This window comes from Vombatus ursinus, unplaced genomic scaffold (assembly GCF_900497805.2).
Source record: "Vombatus ursinus unplaced genomic scaffold, bare-nosed wombat genome assembly UNPS02014810.1, whole genome shotgun sequence".
Lineage (NCBI taxonomy): Eukaryota > Metazoa > Chordata > Mammalia > Diprotodontia > Vombatidae > Vombatus > Vombatus ursinus.
This window is the reverse complement of record NW_020954588.1, coordinates 50,418,110-50,419,137: the sequence shown is the minus strand read 5'-3', so window position 1 is coordinate 50,419,137 and position 1,028 is coordinate 50,418,110. Positions and strand designations below refer to the sequence as shown.

Sequence of the window (1,028 nt, the reverse complement as noted above, 5' to 3'; positions counted from 1 at the left end):
TGGCTCCAACCTTCCATTGTGGAGTAGTCTCACACCCTTCCCTTCATGCAGCCCATGCGGCACCCATCCCCGCTGGCCAGCTTTGCACCATCGGGCACCATGGTTTTGGCTCCATGGTTTTGCTTACACTGTGAGCTATTCAGGGAATATCCTAAATTTCCACCAGCTAACACTCCCCCCATTCTCCAGGGACCCCCTCCACCCTGGGAACTCCCTCACACACCTTCCCCTTAACTTTGGGCCCATGTCTGGAGGGCAAGATGTGCAAAGTCCCATTTAGTGTCTTGCCCAGGGTCTCTAAGGGGCTCAATAAATGTGCACTGACTTTCGTGGAAAAACTGAGTGAGTGATGTCCTGCACCAGGCCCCAGCCTGGAAGGAAGCTGCATACTATGTAGTAAACGGAGCCCTGCTCTTTCCCACCTGTGTGACCTAGGGAAAGTTAGCTCACCACCCTGCCCCTCAGTTTCCCCATCTGTAAAATGGGGGCTGATGGGGGTGGTCTGGGTGCTTTCTGAGGCCCTCCCCTGCCCAGGGGCACTGACTCACGTCGTCAAAGAAGGCCCTGCACTGCACGGAGATGACCTCAAAGGAAGAGCCCAAGTCCTCCTCGGCCATCAGCCCCAGCACCTTGGTCAGCGCCACCATGGTCTCTGAGATCACCTGGGTGCTGATGGGGTCACTGAGAGAGCAGAGGAACTTTTTCAGGAGCAGCTTCTGGTAGCGTTTCACCTGGGCGGGGAGACAGCACGGAGCAGTGAGCCCCAGATCACCCAGTGTGAGGGGCCCATCCGCCCCTCCTCTCACCTTGCTGGGAGCCCCGATGGCCAGGTTGCCCAGGGCCCGTATGGACAGCAGGCGCAGAGTGCTGTGGACGTGGCTGGCCCCCTTGGCCAGCTTAGGAACTGTGGACTTCAGCATCTTCCTGCAGAGGACTGGGTCACACATGAGCTGGAAAAGAGAAGGGTTCAAACAGGAGGGGCCGCTGGTCAGCCAGGCTCTCCAGCAGCAGTGCGTTCCCACCCCCCT

General features: G+C 58.5%; 1 protein-coding gene across 1 annotated transcript in view; it reads right to left on the bottom strand.

Moving 5' to 3' along the window:
* MROH2A (maestro heat like repeat family member 2A) overlaps positions 1–1,028 on the bottom strand; it is a 53,899-nt gene that overhangs the window by 6,935 nt on the left and 45,936 nt on the right. Inside the window, exons 33-34 of the mRNA XM_027875797.1 lie at positions 807–950; positions 549–731 (exon numbers count right to left, since the gene is read on the bottom strand). Of these exons, the coding sequence (XP_027731598.1) occupies positions 549–731; positions 807–950 (327 nt within the window). The remainder of the gene's footprint in view (positions 1–548; positions 732–806; positions 951–1,028) is intronic.